The 19,997-nt window shown below is 39.6% G+C and overlaps 2 protein-coding genes across 11 annotated transcripts in view; one reads left to right on the top strand and one right to left on the bottom strand.

The window, feature by feature from the left end:
* The window catches only part of SLC44A5 (solute carrier family 44 member 5), a 514,570-nt gene extending 511,277 nt beyond the window's left edge, over positions 1 to 3,293 (bottom strand). For 3 of the 8 annotated variants that reach the window (XM_055117187.2, XM_055117181.2, XM_055117216.2), the window contains exon 1: positions 2,244 to 2,297. The gene's annotated coding sequence lies outside the window, so the exon portion shown is untranslated. Of the gene's footprint in view, positions 1 to 2,243; positions 2,396 to 3,165 lie in introns of those variants that run through there. The other 5 variants (XM_055117228.2, XM_055117202.2, XM_055117223.2 and 2 more) reach the window with 5 other exon arrangements.
* Positions 3,294 to 3,580: 287 nt separating this feature from the next.
* The window catches only part of ACADM (acyl-CoA dehydrogenase medium chain), a 39,340-nt gene continuing 22,923 nt past the window's right edge, over positions 3,581 to 19,997 (top strand). Inside the window, exons 1-8 of one of the 3 annotated variants that reach the window (XM_063600366.1) lie at positions 3,918 to 4,047; positions 6,066 to 6,187; positions 7,639 to 7,726; positions 11,885 to 11,982; positions 12,094 to 12,163; positions 12,770 to 12,870; positions 14,037 to 14,117; positions 19,350 to 19,480. In XM_063600366.1, coding sequence (XP_063456436.1) covers positions 12,136 to 12,163; positions 12,770 to 12,870; positions 14,037 to 14,117; positions 19,350 to 19,480 — 341 coding nt within the window. In that variant the 5' untranslated portion in view covers positions 3,918 to 4,047; positions 6,066 to 6,187; positions 7,639 to 7,726; positions 11,885 to 11,982; positions 12,094 to 12,135. Of the gene's footprint in view, positions 4,048 to 6,065; positions 6,188 to 7,638; positions 7,727 to 11,884; positions 11,983 to 12,093; positions 12,164 to 12,769; positions 12,871 to 14,036; positions 14,118 to 19,349; positions 19,481 to 19,997 lie in introns of all 3 variants that reach the window. The other 2 variants (XM_003830572.5, XM_034967796.3) reach the window with 2 other exon arrangements.

Raw genomic sequence — 19,997 nt, 5'->3', positions numbered from 1 at the left:
GGTTTTATATATTTTAGGGAAATATGAGACTTCAATCAAATACATTTAAGAAATACATTGGTTCAGTTCAGAGAGACAGGACAACTTGAAGCAGGGGTGGAGCTGGGGGGGTAGGCGGGGGGAGGTTCCAGGTTATAGGCAGATTTAAACATTTTCTGGCTGACACTTGGTTAAGTTTATCTAAAGACCTGGAACCAACAGAAAGGAAATGTCTGGGTTAAGATTAAAGGATTGTGGAGACCAAAGTTCTTATTGTGCAAAGGAAGCCTTCAGGTGAGAACAGAAAAGCATTCTGTTATCTCTCCTTCAGAGAGAAGAGATTGTAAATGTTTCTTATCAGACTTAAGGTCTGTGTTGATGTTAACATCACTGAGGTATAAAGAGGCCTGTCCAACCCCCACTTCCCATCATGGCCTGAAGTAGTCTTTCAGGTTAAATTTAAATTTTAGAGTGCCCTAGCCTACGAGAAAGTCCATTCAGATAGTTGGGGGGAATTTAGAATTTTATTTTTGGTTTACAGCAAGCTTGTCCAACCTGCTGCCCACAGACCACATGCAACCCACAGGCCACATGCAGCTCAGGACAGCTTTGCATGCAGCCCAACATAAATTTGTAAGCTTTCTTAAAACGTTATGAAATTTTCTTGCGTTTTTGTTTTGGTTTGTAGCTTATCAGTTACCATTAGTGTTAGTGTATTTTATGTATAGCCCAAGACAATTCTTTTTCTTCCAGTGTGGTCCAGGGAAGCCAAAAGATTGGACACTGCTGGCTTACACCATCACCAATAGTGGGACAAATCTGATATTAAATGCCTCCTAATGTAATACAATATTAACTACACAGTATGACCTTTGAAGTATCCTTATCCAATGTTTAATCTGAACTCCTCAAGCCTCTGGTAACTTGCAACTGATAGGAAATACAAAATCTAGAGGTACAAAATAAATAAAATCGGACAATCCAGCATTAGGGCATTCTTCATGACAACTGCTTGGTATCTTAAATTTGTTTAAAACGACAGTTATTATTGGGAAAAATGAATTAGATTAAAAGCTTTAGATTAAAAGAAGCCAAAGAAAGTTAAAGCCCAACTTCAATGGGCAATCATTCATAGGATCCTGGTTCAAAAACAAACTATTTACAAAAGGTATTCTGGAGACAACTGGACAACTGGAGAAATGTAAATATTCTCTGGACATTAAATAATAGTAGCGAATAATTGTTAATTTTCATTGATGTGATAAAGGTTATATAGGAAAATGTCCTTGTAGGAGACATATAGCTAAAGTATTCAGAACTGAAGTGTCTTATCTACAACCTACAGATCTGAGAAAAATAAAACCAACAACCAAAACACACACACATAGGTACACATATAAATATATAAATAAATATGGAAAAATATTTGAATCTAGGTGATAATGATATTGAGAAGAAATTACTCAGGCAGATAGTACGAGTATGGGAGTCCTCAGTGTAAAAAATGAAGTAGAGGTTCCTCTTCAAATGGACTTTCCTTTCCGTCTAATTAGGAATAAACAGTAACTTCTCTTAAAAGCAAAATTTATTCAAAGAACTGTGCTAACATATTGGAGGCCGAAAGAATGAGGTTCGTGATCAACTCAGTATATCACTGGAGGCTATATGAGTAAGCAGCAAACTGTTTCTCATAAATGCAGAACGTTGGCGAACTGACAAACTGCGTATGCCACCCAGGAGGACTGCTGAGGGTAGTTACGATCCAGGCACAAATGTTTCTTATGATTAGGCATAATTGAAGCCTGTCAGTAACAATATGAACCTGTGATCAATTAAGCAGCTGACCAATCGTTACTACCTCCTCCCTGCTCCTGTTACCCAAAAAATAGGAAGGGCTGTGGAAGCTCTGTGGCTGCCTTTGCTCACGAGAAGCAGGGAGCTCTCTTCTTCCCCTGGCCCTTTCCTTAAAACAGTTCCTTTTGTCTTAAGTTATCATTTCTACGTTCGTCCCTTCATTTGATCTCACAATGATGGTCTCAAGCAGTAACAGTAGTAACTGCTGTAACGATGGTCTCAAGTAGTAACCGTGGCAGTTGGCCACACTAACATTCTTTGATATCTGTTGGTCGTAATAAAGAAATCAATGTACTTTGTGCTCTTAGCTGCCACATTTTAGCCTAGATATTTGCCCTGGCATGCTTATACTGGTCCAAGGAAGCATTAGGCCATAGCCTGTTTTCTTCCTTATCTGGAGGTGTTTTTACCTTTCTCAGCATTCCACAAGTTGCTTCCTCCTTCCTTTGTTCTCCTCTGTCTTTGCCTCTTTTGGAAAGTTCTAAGTTGCTAGCCAATCAGGACAAGTACAGAGGTCCCCTTCCAGCCAATGGAAACCGGACACGGTAGTAGGGTGCACGTGTCAGGTTATAAATGACCCTGTCTCCTTTATGCGTGTGTGCTCTCGTGGCAAGACTACTAGCGAGCAGCAACCTTTCTGCAGAAAGTAAACTAGCCTTGCTAAGAGCTCCTTTGTCTCAGTGTTGATTTTTGCAACACTGAGCGCCCGTTCCCAACATCAGTAAGGCTTTTCTTTTTAATGAGAAGCAGCCCCAAATCCTTTTCTAAGAGCAGCCTGTAAAGTCGAGCTGCAGGCACAGACAAACAAGGGGGTAGCTTGCTCGGGTGAATGGTGGCAGGAACTACCGACTAGACATGTTTAAGATGAGGGCTCCATCTTCGCTTCTCTGCCAGCCACGTGTACAGTAAGAAGGGGTTACAATAGGCATATGGGTGATTTTGTGCTTTTCGTTCATCTTTTCTGTGTTTAAAATGTTCAGAATAAGAAATTGGAACAAAGGAGACATGAATAGACAATTCCTAATCATCTTTAAGAGTCTGCTTTGTGTTTTACTTACCACCACCACTTCGAAGGCTTTCTTGCCTATACCAGGACAAACTCAGCTCTTTATCCCTTTTCCGAATTTTCCTGGTACTTTCACTTTGAATATAGCACTTAATTAACATTCTGCCTTGTACCTAGGACTAACACACTATAAATTCCCAGAAGACAAAGTAGGGGAATACAATAACAGGATATAGAATTTTAACAGCTAAATTAGATGAATTTATGGGTGACCTTTATTGGGCAAAAGAAAATGTTAAGTTAGTATAAGATTTAGTATAAGCTACCATCTCAAAACTCAGGGTCTCACTGGAAGAGAAAGTGACTCCAGGTAGAATTCCTCAGGGAGACATTCACTTCCATCATTCGCTGAACCAGGAGCTTTGGACAGCCTCGGATTGCACCCGCATATCCAAGGACACCACATCCACATCAGCGGACAAGTCATAAACAGCCTTGGGAATACGCGGAAAGGTCAAATTTACCTAAACAATTAAATTCTCTTTTAAATTTTAAGGAAACACAAGTATGCTTTCGCTTTAGGTAGGGCATTTGAGAGCAAAATGTACTAATACTTTGAATCCGCCAAGCAGACACGATCTGGGTTTGACCGTTCTCTCCGGGTAAAGGTGAAGGCTGACCACGGGGGCCGCTCTCCGTCCAGGCCCCAGCCACGCCCTCTAACCCAGGTTCCCGTCCTGCACCGCGCCGCAAGTACCCCCACAGTTCAGCTCCACCGGGCCCTCCCAGCCCCGCCGCCGTCCCCCTCCCCCGCCCTGGCTCTCTTTCCGCGCTGCTGTCAGCCTCGGCGTCCCACAGAGAGGGCCAGAGGTGGAAACGCAGAAAACCAGACCAGGATTATCAGAGATTGCCCGGAGAGGGGATGCGACCCCTCCCCAGGTCGCAGCGACGGCGCACGCAAGGCTCACTGAGCATGCGTTGGCTACCCGGCGCCGGGGACCGCTCTCACCCCGCCTACCGCAGCGCCCCGTCCTTCCGCAGCCCAACCGCCTCTTCCCGCCCCGCCCCATCCCGCCCACGGGCTCCAGTGGGCGGGACCAGAGGAGTCCCGCGTTCGGGGAGTATGTCAAGGCCGTGACCCGTGTATTATTGTCCGAGTGGCCGGAACGGGAGCCAACATGGCAGCGGGTTTCGGGCGATGCTGCAGGGTGAGAGGGAGCCCAGCGGTGCGGTGGGGCTGGAACATGGGTATTGTGGTGTCGGAGCAGGGGGCCGTGGGCCAAAAATAGGTGCGGCCGGGAGGAGTGGGAAGTCGGGCTGAGGAAGGAGCCAGCCTAGGGGCCCCCAACCTGCTTTCACGCCTCCTACCACCGGACGGAACGGAGCCTAGCGTTTCATTTTCCGTATCCTCCCGTCAGGCGACCCCGTTATAGCCGGCATCCTCTCTTTAGAATATCGTTTTTCTTTCTCTGGTAAACCCTCCAAATATTTACCCAGGGAATCCCACCTTTTTCCGAAGTGACCCCGTCTCTGTGTCAGAACCACGGGAAGAAGAAAAATGGAGCAGCTACTCCTTGAAATACTTAATGTTTAATAAGCTTTTCGTTGTAACGTTTCCACGTTGCTTACGGGAAAAAAAAAAAAGTAAAAAAAAAAAACCTACTGCAGAATTTTATGTGAACTTGTGTGCATATTCTAGTATTGGATCTTAATAGATTCTAAATAAGTTTGTTACTAGATGAATTTTGGTATCTTAAATATTCTTGATATGTTCACACGACTGCCATTTAGATGTCACTTAAAATTAAGTTAAAGTTATGTCTTGGACCAAGAAAGCTGCGGTTTTAGAATAATCCTAAAGAATTGCTGCCCATGTTTTGCTGGTGTTATACAAGTTAATGTGCAGTGAAGGCAGAAATTGGGAGATTTCAGCTATTTTTAACTCCCAACACCAGAAAAGCAGATTTCTCAACCTCCAAGGAAGGATCTAAAAAAAAACCTGATATAGAAAACTTGCACCCTTTTTCTCTTCTTTAACCCATAAAACTGACACTCTTATATTCCCAAGAAATGCACAAAAGTGTTCAATTCTAGTGGTGGTGTTTCGATATTTGGAATTTCATTGTTCTAGACAGAGAGCCCGAAGTAATAAAACCAATAGTTATATAGCATTAGGCTTTCAAAACATTATCGTACTTTAATCGTCCGAAAATACGCAGTGAGATTAGTCCCATTTTTTGGTTTTGAACGGAAGCTATAAGCAGTTTGTAACCTGTCTGCGGCCACAAATATGGTTGTGGAACCTAGATTCACATTCAGCAATTATAACTCCAGATCCCGTGCTGTTTCTGTTTTCTATTTGCAAACCACCTCTCTAATTAACTGGCTAACTTTGTTATGTAATTAACAGGTTGATGGGCATTGTATTCTGGTAATAGCAACCTTTGCACTTCGTTCTATGTGACATATTTTCCTGAAGTCACATGTGAAGTGACTTTTTCCCTATTTAAATTCCCTCGGTTGGCCAGGTGCGGTGGCTCACAGCTGTGATCCTAGCACCTTCGGAGGCCTCGGCGGGTTGATCACTTAAGGCCAGGAGTTCGAGACCAGCCTGGCCAACGCAGGGAAACTCTGTCTTTACTAAAAATAGGAAAAATTAGCTGGGCATGGTAGCATATGCCTGTAATCCCAGGAGGCTGAGTCTGCAGTGAGCGGAGATCTCCCCACTGCACTCTAGCCTGGGTGACAGAGGGAGACTCTGTCAAAAAAAAAAAAAAAAGTCTCTCAGTAGACCATTTAACCTGGTTTGAGTTCTGACTTTTGTGCATGGTATTTAAAAACGCATTTATAATAGAGTCAGGTTTTTTGTTCTGATTTTTGTGGAATGTTTTCCTTTGTTATGGAACCTAGTGACCAATTAGGATACTAACAGAAAGATCAGTATAGCAAGGTGGTTAATAGCATGCGCTCTTGATAGTAAATGTTAGAATCCTGGTTGCACTAATAGTAGAGTGACTTTGCCTAATTTAGTTGACTTTCTGAGCCTTCGTTTCTTCACATGCGAAAGTGGAATAAAAGTAATGGCTTAGTCCTAGACTTGACCTGGGATTCAGTGAATTAACCTGTGTAACGTGACTGTAAATCAGAGTAGATTTGGTCTGTGACTGCTGGACAATAAACACCAGAGAAACTGTTTCACTTTTTTTTTTTTTCTTTTTTTTTTGAGACGGAGTCTTGCTCTGTCACCCAGGCTGGAATGTAATGGTGCAGTCTAGGCTCACTGCAACCTCCGCCTTCCGGGTTCAAGCGATTCTCCTGCCTCAGCGTCCCGAGTAGCTGGGACTACAGGTGCGTGCCACCACACCTGGCTAATTTTTGTATTTTTAGTAGAAATGGGGTTTCACCATGTTGGTCAGGCTGGTCTCAAACCCCTGACCTTGTGATCTGCCCACCCTGAGGTGGGCCTCCCAAAGTGCTGGGATTACACGCGTGAGCCACCCCACCTGGCACTGTTTCACTTTCAAAATAAAATTAATGAAGTTGCAAAGAAAATGCGAGTTTTCATACTCTGTATGTTTTTATTACTGTAGTATGAGGTATGTTATTTGGAAAGCACTGTTTCAATTACAAATATTTGACACTCTTAATTATATTGTCACCTTACATGTAGGAATTCGTCTTTTATAAGTTGAAATTGTCATCTACAAAGACAGTTTCTTTTTACGGATTTTGAAAAACATAAGAATTTAAATAAAGAAACTTTATTCTTCAGCTGCTCTTTTCTCTTAGTATCTAAGCTTGTTAAAATTGCCAGATAGTTCAATTAAAATCTTTTACAGTGAAAATTGTGTAATTTTGACTGTCCTGAAACCTTTACTCAAGAACACCATTGTGGTTCCCAGTTTGGCAGCTTTAATAAATGCAAATTTTTACTTTTGTATCCATTAAGCTGTCATGAATATAAAAGTAGGTTGCAAAACAATAATATATGTATATTTGATTGTTTGTTTCTTTATATGTTCCTTTGAAGAAATATGACTATATTTCAGATCCTAAGACAAGTAGTGTATTAGTAGTTTAGAAGAGGGATGGCAAACGTGTTTGTAAAGGAACGGATAGTACATGTTTTTGGCTTTGTGAACCAGATGGTCTCTGTGGTAACTACTTAGATCTGCTGTGAAAGCAGCAATAGACAGCATGATGTGGCTGCCCTGGTTTGGTGACTCCTTGCTCAGAACATTGTAAGAATCCCTGTAGACAGCAGAAAATACAGAACATGGTTTTATGCTAATTTGTTTTGTTAGAGTGGGGTATCCTAAAAAATGAGATCCTCTGAGGGGAAGGTTCCCAGAGGCATGCATGGGAGGCTCACAGTGACAGGGTATGAAAGTTGATGGACTAGGCAACTCTTGAACACAGTATGTTCACTTCCAGCCTATCGTTCTCCCCACCCCAACTCTCCAACCATCAATGTCCTAGGAGCTTGTAAGATACCCAGAATAGTGGTCCTACATCTACTACTACCCTTGACTGTTGTTTGTCCTAAACCCTCCACTTCAGTAGTATAAATACCACTGACTTTATTTTCATTACTTTTTAAAAACATCTCTGTAATAGGAATTTATATAACTGATAATTGGCTTATTTAAATTATGATTGAAGGCATTTAAATAGTGATGACTTTAAAAACTATGAGTATGGTCAAACCAGTTGCTGTACTCACTTATGATTATCAGTAGTCTCTTATCTGATTAATGTTTAACTTATCAAATTTATTTTAATAAAAGTGTTCTTTACAGGTCCTGAGAAGTATTTCTCGTTTTCAATGGAGATCACAGCATACAAAAGCCAATCGACAACGTGAACCAGGATTAGGATTTAGTTTTGGTATATGTTCTGTTCTATCTTTTGACTTTAAACTTATACATATGAAGCTTTATATGTTTGTTTGGAATATGTTTGTAAATAAACTTAATAATGTCTTTCAATGAGTAGAACCAGTCCACCGTCCGCAGATAGTTTACAATAACTCACACTCCATTCTTCCTGATCTCATTTTCTTCCTCAGTATACTACACTATACATTAGATCTGTTTTAGCAGCATACATACACTTATATTCCTTCCTTTTTTTCTGAGTGTTTAGCCCAAAATAAATGAGATTTACTGATATATATGAATAGTCTTCAACTTACATATCTGAATGCCACAAATACATTTTAAAAACACTTGTTAGATTACAATTCTAGGTGCCTGGTAATAAGCTAAAGCTTGTTTTTGCTATAATATATCCAAATTGCAATTTTGGTACTATTAGATGAAGTTCTCACTCCTGGGACCAGGGAGCCATGATTTTTTTTCCTCTGCCCTCTATAAAATGAAAACTACACACAAAAAATTTGAAATAATATCTATCTTTGGCATTCTTGGCCTTCTAAAGTGCTTCTTCAAAATTTTTATTTTTTCTCTAGTTAAAAACCATTTACTCAATTTGGTCTCAGAAAATAGTTAAAGGCAGCTGCGATAACTCACAGCTAGGTACAAATGACAATCTCAAAGCTCTCCAGAGTTGTTTTTTTTTATTATTTGTTGTGTTTTTTAAAGATTTTTCCCTTTTCTTTATAAAGGTTTTTTTTTTACCAGAATTTAATGAAAATTTTCTTTTCTTTTTCTTTCTTTTTTCTTTTTTTTTTTTTTTTTTTAAAGATGAGGTTTCATTGTCTCATTATGTTGCCCAGGCCGATCTTGAACTCCTGGGCTCAAGCAGTCCTCTTATTTCAGCCTCCCAAAGTGCTGGGATTATAGGCATGAGCTACTGCACCCAGACCAAATGAAAAGTTTCTGTGTTTTTTTTTTTTTTTTCTGTGACTTCTAGCCAAAGACTGAATGAAAATTTTCTCTTTTCTTTCTTTTTTTTTCTTTTTTTTTTTTTTGAGACAGAGTCTTACTCTGTCACCCAGGCTGGTGTGCAGTGGCTCACTGCAACCTCTACCTCCCAGGTTCAAGCGATTCTCCTGCCCCAGCCTCCTGAGTAGCTGGGACTACAGGTGTGGGTCATCATGCCTGGCTAATTTCTATATTTTTAGTAGGGATGGGGTTTTGCCACGTTGGCCAGGCTGGTCTCGAACAGCTGAAGACAAGTGATCCACCCGCCTCTGCCTCCCAAAGTGCTGGGATTACAGGCATGAACCACTGTGCCCAACCTAAATGAAAAATTTTTTTCTTTTCTCTTTCTGTAGCCAAAGACTAAATGAAAGTTTTCAAGCAGTGTGAGGATAGCCATTTGGGATGGTGGATTTTTTTTTTTTTTTTTTTTTTTTTTTTTGAGACTGAGTCTTGCTCTGTCGCTCAGGCTGGATTGCAGTAGCTCCATCTGGGCTCATTGCAACCTCTGCCTCCTGGGTTCAAGCGATTCTCCTGCCTCAGCCACCCAAGTAGCTGAGATTACAGGTGTGGGCCACCACGCCTGGCTAATTTTTATATTATTAGTAGATATGAGGTTTCGCCATGTTGGCAACGCTGGTCTCGAACTCCTGGCCTCAAGTGATCCACCCGTTTTGGCCTCCCAAAGTGGGATTATGGGCATTAGCCAGCATGCCCAGCCAGGTAGTGGATCATACTGAGATAATTAGCATTAATTTGGTATGATTGCTTGTCACTTAAAATTTCTCTCTCAGTAGTAAGAGACTTGCAGGAGAAATCTATGGTGGTTCACTGAGTGACAGAGGATGAGTTAGATATAATTGTTTGGGAGGGAGATTGTGAAGTTCAATACGGGTCTATTCCTTGAACCAGTTGCATCTGGTTCTTTATCTGTAAAGTGGAAATAATATCTATAACACAGAATTTCTATGAAGATTAAATTATATGCTGTATTTAAAGCCCCTAGCACATAGTGACTGGAGCAAAGTAGTTTCTCAATAAATAATACATAATACATACTTGTCATTTTTCCTTTTTTTTTTTTAAGAGACAGGGTTTCACTCTGTCACCCAAGCTGGATGCAACCTTGACCTCTGGGGCTCCATGGATTCTCTGGCCTCAGCTTCCTGAGCAGTTAGGACAATAGGTCCATGTCAACCACACCTAGCTGATTTTTTAAATTTTTAAATGTTTTGTTGAGACAGGATCTTGCTATATTGCTCAGGCTGGCCCCAAACTCCTGGCCTCAAATGGTTCACCTGCCTCAGCCTCCCAAAATTCTAGGATTATAGGCATGAGCTACCGTGCCCAGACTTTCTCTACCCTCTATCTACCTGCAAGATTGTTATCAACTGGCGCCAATCTTAGAAGTAAAGCTGTGATAGAGAGAACACTGGACTGAAACTCTTAAGTATACTTCTGCTAATTCATTGTGAGACTGTGACACTAGAATTTCCTTACTCTGCATTAGTTTATCAATAAAAAGAGAGATTTGGCTGGGCGCAGTGGCTCACTCCTGTAATCCCAGCACTTTGGGAGGCCGAGGTGGGCGGATTACGAGGTCAGAAGATCGAGATCCCGGTGAAACCCCGTCTCTACTAAAAATACACACAAAAAAATTAGCCGGGCGCGGTGGCAGGCACCTGTAGTCCCAGCTGCTCAGGAGGCTGAGACAGGAGAATGGTGTGAACCCGGGAGCCGGAGCTTGCAGTGAGCCTAGATTGCGCCACTGCACTCCAGTCTGGGCGACAGAGCGAGACTCCGTCTCAAAAAAAAAAAAAGAGATTTGATCTTATGCTCTTCAATTCAGCACCAGAATTCAGCTTTTATGTATTGTTTCTCACATCCCCATACAAATGATTACTGTAGTCTTAAACATTCCTCTGTGCATTTGCTCTCATTTTTCTTGCTTGAAATACCCTATTATCTCTTTTAAATTTTACCTAATCTTTGACGTTAGATGCAACCACATTAAAACACAAGGATACCATGGATTTGAAAAGATGCAGTTAGCAATTGACTCCTCTCCTCAATCAAGCCACCATACTAATTTCATTAATTTTAAAACAATCCCTTATTTTATGTAAACAAATTGTTGGACACCATTTATTAGCATTGCAGCAGGATTTTATGTTATTATCTTTTGAAAAACCTTTCTACCACTTTCACCAGTTGCTTTGTGCTAATTTATAAGCTTGTCTGAGTTTAAAGGAGCTGTAAGCCTAGGCTTGGTGTCTCATGCTTGTAATCCCAGCACTTTAGGAGACCACGGCAGGAGGATTGCTTGAGGCCAGGAGTTCAAGACCAGCCTGGCATCATAGTGAGACCCTGTCTCTATGAAAACAAAAAAAATGAAATAGATAGGGTGAGGTGGCTCCCAGCACTTTGGGAGGCCAAGATGCGAGAATCACTTGAGCCCAGGAGTTCCAGACCCATTTGGGCAACATGGCAAAACCCTGTCTCTACAAAAATTACAAAAATTAGCCAGATATGGTGGCATGTGCCTGTGATCCCAGCTAGTTGAGAAGCTGTGGTGGGAAGATCATTTAAGGCCAGGAGGTCGAGGCTACAGTGAGTCCTAATTGCACCACTGCACTCCAGCCTGAGTGACAAAATGAGACTGTCTCAAAAAAAAAAAAAAGCAGAATTATGATATTGATATTCTTATATGACACTTTGAAATAAGTTTTATTGCTTTATGTCACTGAGTGTGTTTCATCTATTTCGTTAGATTGATTCTTGTCGTCAGGGAGATGTCTTGTATATTAGTTTCACTTCAGTGTTAGCAAACATTTGATAAATTGACTTAGGAACTAATAATAAGTTAAACGTTTTTTATATCACCAATTGGAAAAGAAAAACTCACTTGAGCTCTACAGGTTAATATCTATTACTCATTTGTAAAAGTTAAAAATCTTACCTATTTCCTTTAGCATTTGGATTGACATAGGTTTATTTATATTGTGTAGTGAACTCTTGATTAGTCAAAAAATGCACTGTAGTCTGAGTTTCTGATAATCAAGGATTTAAGTCCCCACAATAAATACACATTTCTACATACTGACTTCATAGGACATTTTTCCTTGTTATCCAGTTTTAACTTTTCTAAATAATTTTCCCTTAGAGTTCACCGAACAGCAGAAAGAATTTCAAGCTACTGCTCGTAAATTTGCCAGAGAGGAAATCATCCCAGTGGCTGCAGAATATGATAAAACTGGTGAAGTAGGTATATACATTTTAAAGAGGGAAAAATCTTTTACATTTTTTACAAGATTAGGTAATCAAACTATCTGGATTTCAAAATATATTTTAACTCAGTTCTTTTTCTTCTAGTATCCAGTCCCCCTAATTAGAAGAGCCTGGGAACTTGGTTTAATGAACACACACATTCCAGAGAACTGTGGTAAGCTTTCTTTATATTTTTAATACTGGAATGCATATGAGTAAGAAAAATTGTGGAACTCTACTCAGTCATTTTTTTCAAATATTTCTTGCCATTAAATGACTTTCTACCATTGTCTTCCTGCTCAGACTACAGTGTTTGCCCACTTTTGGAAGCTTGCACTCTATACTTAGATGCATTTTTCCTTCTAACTGGTTCCAACCTTAACTTGCACCTAAACCTTGGTAACTTCCATTTCTAGAGTTGGTCAATTTGTTGCGTTTTATTCCTATCTTCTATATTACATTTTATTGAGTCTTTTTTGTGAACCATGATTCTTTTCCTCAGACCCAGTTTTAGAGTTGAATTGAGTTTTAACAAAATCAAGTTAGAACAGGAATACAGGTTCAAATTACAAATAGTAAAATAATTTTTTGAAAATTTTAGAGCTTACTTTAAGAAAGTATAATTTCTTATTGTGCCAGCCAGAACACATGTAGATATTATATTGCAAATTTCCTTTTAAAACAAATTTTGGTCATATTGAAAGAAATTAAAATAGTTTACCTTTATTTCTATTGTGATGTACTACATATTACAATGTGTTGAAACATTTTGATACTGTAGGAGGTCTTGGACTTGGAACTTTTGATGCTTGTTTAATTAGTGAAGAATTGGCTTATGGATGTACAGGGGTTCAGACTGCTATTGAAGGAAATTCTTTGGGGGTAAGTGACTTAGAAAATTAACTACCTAACTGAGCTCTTGTTAATGAGATAGTTACTCCTGAAGAAGTTGGATTTTTAGAAGAAAAAAAAAGGAGAGTCAGTTACTACTAGGTAAGGTTAGTGGGTACACACAGTTTTCTTTAAAGAGGAACACAAGATTCAGCAGTGAAACCTGGAGTTCTGATTTCAAGGCTTGATAACTCTGACCTTGTCTCTAGTACTCGGAGTTCTGACTGTCCTTTGGAGGAAACTGTATACTTTGGCTGCAGCTTCAGTGGCAATTCTTAGGTAAAGCCAAGGGCTAAATCCAGAATTCAGGAGCAGGATTGGGATGGCTTGCTGCCACTATGGCAGTACTGAAATTTAGCAAGCGATTCTTTTTTTTCTCACTCTGTCGCCCAGGCTGGAGTGTAGTAGCGCGATCTTGGCTCACTGCAACCTGCACCTCCTGGGTTCAAGCAATTCTCCTGCCTCAGCCTCCTGAGTAGCTGGGATTACAAGTGCGCACCACCACGCCCAGCTAATTTTTGTATTTTTTTTTTTTTTTTTTGAGACGGAGTCTCACTCTGTTGCCCAGGCTGGAGTGCAGTGGTGCCATCTCAGCTCACTGCAAGCTCCGCCTCCCAGGTTCACGCCATTCTCCTGTCTCAGCCTCCCAAGTAACTGGGACTACAGGCGCCCGCCACCATGCCCGGCTAATTTTTTTTTTTTTTTTTTTTTTTTTGTATTTTTAGTAGAGACGGGGTGTCACCCTGTTGGCCAGGATGGTCTCTATCTCTTGACCTCATAATCCGCCCACCTCGGCCTCCCAAAGTGCTGGGATTACAGGCGTGAGCCACTGCACCCGGCCTAACAAGCAATTCTTAGGCCTGATCATACATACTGTGTCACATATTCTAAACATAATTTTTTATTAGTGCATTTCACTATAGTAGATTTTCACAGATTATAATGCCACAGGTCCTACATATAACCTAATTTTATGAAAATACTTAGATTAGCAGATTTATTTCCTCATTCTAACTTAGAGGCAAGGTATAGGCCAGTTCTTTGGACTTACCTGTTAGGTGAAGAATAGTTATTTTTTCATTTTGAATTATAGCATCTCTGAATTTACATATCCAATAAAAATGACTTGATTTTTTAATGTCAATTTTCTTCGGTAGCAAATGCCTATTATTATTGCTGGAAATGATCAACAAAAGAAGAAGTATTTGGGGAGAATGACTGAGGAGCCATTGATGTGTGTGAGTATGTGTAACTGCCGCTTTATTTCACACTTAAGAAGGGAACAAAGGTGCTATTTCTCCTTTTCAGTCTATATGTATATTTTGGGATATTTAGCATTGAAACAAAACTTAGCAACATATTATTACAATGATGTGTCAAGGATGCCAAGAAAGTATCATAATAGGCCGAGGGCAATGGCTCGCACCTGTAATCCCAGCACTTTGGGAGGCGGAGGCGGGCAGATTACTTGAGGTTAGGAGTTCACAGCCTGGCTAACGTGGTGAAACCCCATCTCTACTGAAAATACAAAAATTAACCAGGCGTGATGGCGCCTGCCTATAATCCCAGCTGCTCAGGAGGCTGAGGCATAAGAATCGCTTGAACCCGAAAAGTGGAGGATGCAGTGAGCAGAGATCACACCACTGTACTGCTACCTGGGCGACAGAGTGAGTGAGACCCTGTCTCAAAAAAAAAAAAAAAAAAAAAAAAAAGGTGTCATCATAATTTTGTTGCTTATTTCCAGGAGAAGAGAGATCTACTTGTGATGTTTTTGGGATGTCAAAAAGTGTCATAATAATCCTCTTACTTCAGGAGAGAGAGATCTATTTAATGGAGCATTCTACACTTTAAGAACTGAGTCATTGTGTCAGGAAGTTCAGATTGAATGTAGGGCAATGTGTGTTTGAACTAGTAGTGTTTTGAATTAGTAAAAAATTAATGTTGGCTGGTCGTGGTGGCTCACGCCTGTAATCCCAGCACTTTGAGAGTCTGAGGCAGGTGGATCACCTGAGGTCAGGAGTTCGAGACCAGCCTAGCCAAAATGGAGAAACCCCATCTCTACTAAAAATACAAACATTAGCTGGATGTGGTGGTGCTTGCCAGCTACTTGGGAGGCTGAGGCATGAGAATCTCTTGAACCTGGGAGGCAGAGGTTGCTGAGTAAAGATGGCGGCACTGCACTCCAGCCTGGGCAACAGAGAGAGACTCTGTCTCAAAAAAAAAAAAAAAAGCAATTAATGTGGGCTGGGCATAGTGGCTCACACCTGTAATGTCAGCACTTTGAGAGGCTAAGGCAGGAGAACCGCTTGAGCCCGGGAGTTCAAGACCAGCCTGGGTAACACAGTGAGACCCTGTCTCTAAATAAATAAATAAATGAATAAATAAATAAAAATTAATGTGAACCTGTAACTGAAGAAATAGCAACTTATTTGTTGAATGACTGAATGACTTGGGAAGAATAGTTGTAGAGTTTATTTAAACCTCTGAAAGCAACTCAACAAATTTTTAAATTAGATTTTTTTAACAAGATAAATACACACACATACACACACACACACACACACACACAGGCTCTATTCTGAAACTGTTGTTTACCTAAGGATTTTTACTTCTTGTTTACTCAAACATATTTCAATCTAAGGTGTGGTTGTTATACTGAAATACAGTAGATTTATTAGTTTTGAGCTAATGATGAGAATTCATCTTGAAGAACAGAAAATAATATTTGAAAATAAATGTTTTTTATTTCAGATACCTAAAATTTCAAGCAAACTGTTTAATAAAGGAATTTGTACATATTTGCTAGGAAATTTGCAATTTTTTTAACAATTGAGAGGTTAGCTAAACATTCTCACTATTGTCTATAAGAACTGTGTGAAACGTCTAGATTGTTCTCCTGTAGCATATACAGTCAGCTCTCCATATCCATGAGGGAATAGTTTAGGACCTGTTGCCCTCCATATCAAAATTTTTGGTTGCCAAGTCTGTTATACAAAATGTACAGTTAGCCCTTTATATCTGTGGGTTTTGCTCCACAGTTGGTTAAATTCCAAAATTCGTGGATGCCAAAGGCAAACTTTTAAAAAATTAAAATTTTATAACTTTTCTAATTATAAAATACTGAGTATAGAAAATTTAGAAATGTTTAAAGTAGAACAAAAATATCTGTAATCCCTCAGATATGGAGTTAATTAGTATTACTTCCTTATTGTAGTGCCTACCACATTTTTAAATATGTAATTGTGTTTTTAACAGTTAGCCCCCTATTATATACATGTAGTTTTATGTACATCTTTATTTAACAACATGAACATTTTCTTATGCCTTCCTTCTTTTTACATGCTGTAACAATACTGCATAATTTGCTATCTAATGGATATGCTATAAATTGTTTCACTTTTCTGTACTGTTGAATGTTTAAACTCCTTGGGTTTTTACTTTGGAAAATAATGTTATGGTAAAAAATAATACAGAAAAAAATAAATAAAAATGATCAAATAAGAAGCCAAGAACAGGCCAGGCATGGTGGCTCATGCCTGTAATCCTAACACTTTGGGAAGCCAAGGCAGGAGGATCGCTTGAGGCCAGGAGTTCAAGACCAGCCTGGACAACGTTGAGAGACTGCCACCACACACACACACACAAATATATATATATATATATATATATATATATATATATATATATATACACACACATATATATATATACACACACATATATATATATATACACACATATATATATATACACATATATATACACATATATATATACACATATATATACACATATATATATATACACATATATATATATATATGAAACCAAAAAGAAGACAAAAACAACTCTGAGGAACCAGTAGTGACAAGCCATTTTGTATAGAAAAAAACAGGCTCATTTACTTCACAGGCTCTAAAAACTTCACTGTATTATGAAACAGACAGATGTCTAATAGCATATTTCAAGGAAAAAAATACCTTAAAGGTGGTTAAAACAAAATTTTGGTACTTAAAAGGGGCATCTTTTATGGACAACTCCTTAATTTGTCATGATGCTGAATACATCAAATCTCCAGGTAGCAGAGTAATCTGGTTCAGTTAACTTGAGTGAGACCTGAATCCCCTCTACAGAATCCCCGTCAAAAGACCATCTGGCTGACATGTTTTTATACCTCAGGTGCCTGGGAATCAACACCTTCTGAAACAGCATCATTTGCGAGCATCTGTTATCATTAGAAAAATATTTTAGATTACATAATGCTTAAGCACAGAACCTGTCATTTTTTTTTTTATAATTTTACCAGTTCATACTGTAATAGGTGTTCAATAAATGTTAGAGTGATTTCACTGTACTTTTCTTTGGCTATATTGCCCTTCAGATGTTTGAGTATAGTTATTTTTATTTATTTATTTATTTTTTGAGACGGAGTCTCGCTCTGTTGCCCAGGTCGGAGTGCAGTGGTGTGATCTTGGCTCACTGCAACCTCTGCCTCCCAGGTTCAAGCGATTCTCCTGCCTCAGCCTCCCAAGCAGCTGGGACTACAGGTGCGTGCCACCACGCCTGGCTAATTTTTTGTATGTTTAGTAGAGACAAGATTTCACTGTGTTAGCCAGGATGGTCTCTGTCTCCTGACCTCATGATCTGCCCACCTTGGCCTCCCAAGGTGCTGGGATTACAGGTGTGAGCCACCGTGCCCAGCCAAGTATAGTTATTATTATTTTTTTTTTTCTGAAATGGAGTCTCTCGCTCTGTTGCCTAGGCTGGAGTGCAGTGGCGCCATCTCGGCTCACTGCAACCTCCACCTCCCAGGTTCAAGCAATTCTTCCTCAGCCTCCCAAGTAGCTGGGATTACAGGCGCCCACCACCAAGCCTGGCTAAGTTTTTGTACTTTTAGTAGAGACAGGGTTTCACCATGTTGGCCAGGCTGGTCTCGAACTCCTAACCTCAGGTGACCCACCTGCCTCGGCCTCCCAAAGTGCTCGGATTACAAGCCTGAAGCCTCAGCCACCATGCCCGGCCCTAAGTAATCATTTCTAGTGCCCCTACATATGCTTACTACTTTGAATTAAAATGTATATAGTTTCTTTTTTTGTTGTATATTTTAAAAAAATAAATTGACATGGGTTCTCGGCATGTTGACCAGGCTGGTCTTGAACTCCTGGTCTCAAGCGATCCTCCCATCTCAGCCTCACAAAATGCTAGGATTACAGGCGGGGGGCCACCATGCTCGGCCCAGTTTCTTTCATCTTTGGACTGTAAGTACCTTAAGGGCAAGTAACTTGTTTCTTTAGTATCCACAGTACCTGCCACTCTTGAATTAACTTGCACTAACACTTGCCTTCTACCACCCCCTTTTATCCATTACTGCTTGTGTCTTGTCCCTCCTCTGTTTAAGAGCTCTAAGAGGCTCCCCTGTTTCTACCAGATAAAATTTTAAATTTGTAATGTGATATAAAAGATTCTCGTCGACCATTTCCTTCCTTTCTTTCCAGACTCATGTCTTACCATTCCCTTACATGCACAGAATTTACATACTGTGGAACTCTGGTACTTTCAGCATTAGAAACACTGGGTAACTCTGTTTCTTATCTTAGTATCATAGTATATGCCATTACTTGTACCTGGAATGCATATTCTTCCTCTTTTTCCCTCCTCCCAAAGAAGCCATTTTCCTTTTTGAGACTTAATTTAAACATCCTCTCCCCTGGGAAACTAGTTTCTCAAGCCCCTTGTCTGTGACTTTCACACATAGAGTTGCGGTATAGTTATTTATCTTCACTGTTACATTGTGAAAATCTCTAGGACTGAATGTCTTTTACCTCTGGTTTCCCCATATCCTAATTTATATCGTGGTACATAGTAGATATTCAACACATGTTTGCATGAATGAATACATGTGAAATTGAATTTAATGAACTTGTTTAAAGCTATCTAACATTTTCACTTTTTATTAAATATATGATTTGTTGATATACCTATGCCTAATTTGAATTATATATTAAGTATTTTTAGGCCAGGCACTGTGGCTCATACCTGTAGTCCTAGCACTTTGGGAGGCTGAGGCAGAGGATTGCCTGAGCCCAGGAGGTTGAGACCAGCCTAGGCAACACAGTGAGACGCCATGTCTACAAAAAATTTAAAATTAGCTGGGCATGGTGATGTGTGCTTGCAGTCTCAGCTATTATACACGGGAGGCTGAGGCGGGAGGATTTCCTGAGTCCAGGAAGCCAAGACCATTGAGCCTCTGCATTCCAGCCTAGGCAAGAGAGTGAGACCCTGTCTCTTACAAACAAAACAGAAAAGTTTTTACATTTGAGTGGTTTCTTTGATTTTGTAAGAACATTTTAATTTTAGATATTTAAAAATATTTAAAATACAGCTTAAAAAATAAAACAATCCTGTTTCCAAACAGTCAAAATTTAATCACTAACATTTAATTTCATTTCTCTTGTTTTTATATATTCAAGGCTTATTGTGTAACAGAACCTGGAGCAGGCTCTGATGTAGCTGGTATAAAGACCAAAGCAGAAAAGAAAGGAGATGAGTATATTATTAATGGTCAGAAGATGTGGATAACCAACGGAGGAAAAGCTAATTGGTATGTTGTTCAAAACATCTTTGTATATTTTTTCTTAATTGTTTTATCTTCAAATCTCTCTTTCTTCTTTCTGTATATTTTTAAACCACTACAGTTAAGGTATGTTTGTGGAACTGGAAGGCCTATAGGAGATTATAAACAGTTCAGTGATTTTCAAAAACTAATTTTAAGCCCCTGCACTGTTTTTTCAAATTAACTCTCAGAAGTTTAATGTGTAAAATAAAATACAAATGCGTGCTCTGTTTGAATCTGATTAGGAAGGCTAGCACTCTATCTACTTGGCTTATTATCTCCACTCCTCATCTCCTATACCAGTCGCTCCTTGGAATCCCTAAAACCCTAAGGAAAAAGGAAAACCTTTGGTATAGTGCCTGTCTCCAGTTGTCAGAAATAAACAGAGTCAGTCTTAAAACAGGTTATCTATTAGAGAAGACAGAATTTGACTTTAATAAAATCTGAAAATTTCTAATATATGGTCAAAAAATATGAAGTTCAACAAAGGATCAAAAATAATTTG

The sequence above is a fragment of the Pan paniscus genome, chromosome 1 (genome assembly GCF_029289425.2).
Source record: "Pan paniscus chromosome 1, NHGRI_mPanPan1-v2.0_pri, whole genome shotgun sequence".
In the NCBI taxonomy this organism is placed as follows: domain Eukaryota; kingdom Metazoa; phylum Chordata; class Mammalia; order Primates; family Hominidae; genus Pan; species Pan paniscus.
This window is presented reverse-complemented; position numbering and strand designations above follow the sequence as displayed.